The following is a 4,952-nucleotide window of genomic DNA, read 5'->3' on the forward strand; positions in this document are numbered from 1 at the left end:
GCGTTCTTTTCAGTTCGTCTATGGATATCTACCCAATTCCATTACAAGAATACAAATCCAGTAGTCCAACACTCGCCTGAATAAAAACGCGGCATAAATTATACACTAACGCATCTCAAATCTGGACGGGTACATTAAGCTATTTTTCAGATCATATTCATACCACAATGGCTTGTTGAAATAAACAAATCAAATTAGGCGGTTAAGAAGAACCAACCAAAACAATGACACTGCTAAGAGCAATACTACCGTTAACCATAAACATCCGCTCAACTCATTGGCCAACAGAATAGATGACCGAAGGCACTTAAGCACGTCATATTCCCTAAATGCTGGCCTGGCAAGCTCAATCATCCAGAACTCAAGTTGACATTCGAGAATGGTAACACATTCATTTGTAAGATAGCTGGAGAATCTTTAACACATCACCCAATTGGAACATTAGAAGAAAACTAATCAAGAAACAGTGCCAGAAAAGCTAATTATCCAGAACTCAAGTTGACATTCGAGAATGGTAACATATTAATTTGTAAGATAGCTGGAGAATCTTTTCCACATCACCCAATTGGAACATTAGAAGAAAACTAATTAAGAAACAGTCTGCCCGAAAACTAATATCAGTTCTCTTCTTATATTAATCCATGCGGTAACAAATGTGAAGCCAATAAATTAGCACTGAAAACGGAAACTAATAAATGCGTGCTAATTAGCATTCCAAAGCATATGACCAGATGTCAAAATACCTTAACTTGAAAATGAACTAAATGTGTTGTCTAGACCCCTGCAAACAGTTACATATTAGCTTGTAGACATAAGACTACAAGTCGACACACATGAGTTCTACAAATAACAAATCACAAGATATACCAGAAACCATAGATTCATGCTCCAAATGAATAAAAAGACTTCATGGAAAAACTGGGAAACAATATAACAATTGTGTCCTGCTTCACCATCCCACAAACTATAAACATTTCACTCCAGTAGACACCGAATGGAGGAGGTCCTCGCTCAAAGGCCTACAGTTCACATTCAGCTGGCACGGCTTTTAAAAACATCAAGTCCCATCTCAGTTGGATCAGTTGCCTGCAATTCTACCTGAATTCCATCAAGTTCTCTCTTAAATCTGTCTTTGGAGCTAGCGTAAATCATCTTGCTTCTCACCCTTGATGTATCAGGAGACCTTCATATGACAGTAATGTCCATGAGACCAATGGCCAAATAAAGAGCCAATCATACAACACAAAATTGTGAAATTCTACTTACCATGCTATGAAGAAAATTCTGCTCTTTTGGCAATTTTCTTCTGTGACAAAATCAAAATCATAAACAGCATATCGGCACTCATCAGCAGGAAGGCTTGCAGTAAAATCCTCATAGCTTTGGGTGGGCTCACCAAGCTTCTCCACAATGACTTGCTTTGCCTTCTCCTCAATCTTGAAAACTATATACCGGTATGTTCTTTTTGCCTTGAGCTCCAAGAACCTCAATTTGCAGTCATCATGGACTGCCATGCCAGAAGCAGCATTGGCCTGAAAACCACATTAACATCAGTAAGACCAAGTTTTCATTGCAATTCCAAAATCAACAACATATGCAGACTGTATATTGAAAATGTAACATGAATAATTGGATAACCATTGTGCACTAAAAATGCTCCAAGCGGAGAAAAGCAATAACAAAATTGCAAGCGAAACGAACATAAAGTTAACTCCAATACTGCAATTGCGGTAACCTAGATATCACTTCTATACAATACTGACATTGATTGTCCACTTAAGTTAGCATCACAACTTGGATGATCCACGATAGAAGGAATAAAATGATTTTTAAGGAATTTATGCTTTATTGTAGATTGAAAAACATATTAACTGGAACCTCCTTCAGGGGTTTTAGATTGAACAGTGTAGGACTTATAGGACTTTCCCATACCTTGCTAAAGCTAACATTGTTGTCACACTCAACAGGTGCTTAGTTAGGTAGGTGGCTTTGGCTATAAGGTTGGTACTAGTTAGCCTACCATTTCTTTCTGTGAACTAAGAAAGGGTTACAATCTGCAGGCTTTCCACTGTGGCAAAGCATGCCCACAGTTTGAAGCTTGAAGTCACCTTCTTTAGAGGAAACACCACCAGTTATTTTAACTACCCAGCTTATTAGTATTAGCAAGATCTCAATGAACATAGAAGTGCTTTGTAGTTTAGGGCTTTACGCCCCTTTAAATATCAAGGAAGCAAACGAACTTACAATTCATCAAAAGATATCTGTACCCTTCATTTGATCATATGATAAATTGAACAATGGATAAGCAAAACAAATGGCACAACATATCTTTACCCTTCATTCTTGCCCAGTTTTTTTCTCCTTTTGGAAGACCAAGCATCAGCCCACCTCAACAGACAAATACAAACTATTGGATTTGATTTAGAGACTTCGTTTGCTATATCAGGTTGTTAAGGAAGTCCGATCGGGTGTTAAAATTTTCATTTCCTTAATAACAAGTTTCCTAATCAGCCAAACAGAAAACATGAATACACTAGGAACTCGTTGTAAGAGCCGAAACCATCAAAATAACGACCAGATACCAACATAAACAAACAAACAAACTCATTGTGAAGTCAAACAAGCCGGATCGACCAAGTTTATGTGAAATAAAATTAGACAAAGTCCAAAATTAATATCATGTCAAATTCAAACAAATTTAACCGTCATCACCATCAACGAAACGACAATTACATCTCACATGAACTCCAAAAGAAAGGTCTACACGCCAGCCAACAACGCTAAATTGCTAATCACTATCGGCAGATACAACTATACCAAATCGCTAACACAAGATCCATAACAACTATTAGATTTAACATCGGACCAAAATCAGACCAGATCTGCAAGCAAAAACGAAAAGCAAATGAACAGTTGATGAGCCATAAATGTGCACAGTTTTCACAAAGCCAACCAGATTTAAACTTTAAAAACCAGATCGATGGCGGATCAAACACCGATTCCAGAATAAGAGCAAGCTAAATCAAGCAACCTAAGAAAAAAAGCCGATGAGGCAGCAGAGATTTCGCAGGCAAATAGAAAAGGAAGTGACGAGGAAGATCAAAACCGTAGAACAGCAAAGAAAGAAGAACTCGAAGACTCACCATTTTCTTGTTTTTCTTCAATGTCAGGGTTTGGATACAGTAGCAGCAGAGAGGAAAAAGATATTGACGCAGAAGCGAATACAGAGACGAGCGTCTCTTCCGATAACCAAAGCTGCGTGAGAGGATGTTCAATTTAATTAGGTGGCTCTATGTCGGAAGGAATTGATAAAATGTTTATCTTGCATTTGAGTTTTCAGTGTGAGGGAATCTTGGTCCAATCAAATGAAGCCATGTCAAGTCAGAGTCAGGATAATCAGAAAATAGGATGGGCTTTGCTTTCACTGGAAATGAAATGATCATTACGTGTAGTTTAAATAGAGATGTCATGCCACTTCAACTGGGTCCATCAAGATTCTCTCTCTCTCCCACTGCGTCAAAACAACGCTACCTCTTTTCTCGTAAAATAATAATAATAATTCTACTTTTATTTTTTTAAATTAAAGAGTATGATTATTTAATAATTATTAAATTAAATTAAATATTTATATTTAAATTTATATAATATTATAAATATTTTAATTAATTTAAATCATTATACATATTTTAATTAATTATATTCATATTTTTTAAAATAATTATTTAATTTGATAAACTCATTTTTGTATAACTGGAATTTATATTAAAGGTTCGCAAAATTAAAAGACACTCATCCTAAATTAAGATTTTAATACAGGCAGTTAGGCCCTACGTTGTGCTATATTAATCATATGGAACTTTAAATAAATATTTTTATAAATCAAATATAATTTATTTGAATTTATAAGTAACACAAAATTGTATAAATTATTATTTATTCTAAACAAGTTATTAATATTAGAAATTATTATAATTATTAATTTAGTTATTTTAATTTGTTTAAATTTATTTTAACTATATTTAATTTTTAATTAATTAAATAATAATTAATAAACTTTAAAAAAAATACAATTAATAAATTATACAATGAAATGTATTACTCTTTTTTTTATTTTTTATTTTTATTTCATATCAAATAAATTAAATATATATTTTTTATATTTATATTTATTTTCAGAAATTAAATTTTTTAAAATAAAATATAAATAAAAGCATTGTTCAGAAATTAATTTTACTGATAGAGCCTTGTCTCTTTTTCTTGCATTGTCACCACAAGGAGAATGACAGACCTTGGAATTAAAGGCACGTATATGTGCAATGTATTAAAAAAAAATTATATATTTTATATAAAATGAAGTAAAAAAAAAAAACTTAAGTTAATTTATAATTAAAATTTAAATCCTATTTATTTTATAAAAAATATTTTTTAAAAATATATTTTTTAAAATATTTAAAAATTTAATTAATAAAAAATATTTTTTTTATTAAAAAATTAAATTATTTTTTAAAAAATAATTTTTATTTAAAAAAAATAAAATTATTTTCTATTTTCTACTTTAAAATTTTTATTAAAATATAAATAATCTTACATAAAATAAATAAATATTATTAATTTAATATTACAATTAAATAATAAAAAAAATTTCATAAAAAATATTTTTTATATATAAATTATTTTTTATAAAATAAATAAAATATTAATAATTAAATAAATTTATAATTTTTTTAGTCAATTAAGTTACTTATAATTTAATTTTAATTCAATTAATCACAACAATACTTATTTTGACTAATTTTTTTAATAGGATGTTTTAGTTCTACAGTATGTGGGACATATAAAATAACAAAATATTAGTTTTGAGTTGAGCCAATCAAAAGTAAATATACTAAAAAAGTAAAATATTATCTAAGAAAAAATTTAATTTTTTCTTTCTTACAATTTTTATAAAAATT

General features: G+C 30.5%; 1 protein-coding gene across 1 annotated transcript; it reads right to left on the minus strand.

The window, feature by feature from the left end:
• Nucleotides 1-689: 689 nt before the first annotated feature.
• Nucleotides 690-3,409, minus strand: LOC110671114 (actin-depolymerizing factor 2). The gene is made up of 3 exons (XM_021833490.2): nucleotides 3,144-3,409; nucleotides 1,267-1,532; nucleotides 690-1,183 (listed from the first exon to the last, which is right to left on the minus strand). Exons 1-3 carry the CDS (start codon nucleotides 3,144-3,146, stop codon nucleotides 1,033-1,035), a joined length of 420 nt encoding a protein of 139 aa, XP_021689182.1. The 5' UTR covers nucleotides 3,147-3,409; the 3' UTR covers nucleotides 690-1,032.
• Nucleotides 3,410-4,952: the final 1,543 nt, after the last annotated feature.

This window comes from Hevea brasiliensis, chromosome 5, assembly GCF_030052815.1.
Source record: "Hevea brasiliensis isolate MT/VB/25A 57/8 chromosome 5, ASM3005281v1, whole genome shotgun sequence".
Taxonomy (NCBI): Eukaryota; Viridiplantae; Streptophyta; class Magnoliopsida; order Malpighiales; family Euphorbiaceae; genus Hevea; species Hevea brasiliensis.

Excerpts from the sequence above, each read along its gene's own strand:
- LOC110671114 (XM_021833490.2), bottom strand. Across the intron at positions 1,184-1,266 it reads AGAATTTTCTTCATAGCATG|GTCTCCTGATACATCAAGGG; the intron begins GTAAGTAGAATT and ends TGTCATATGAAG.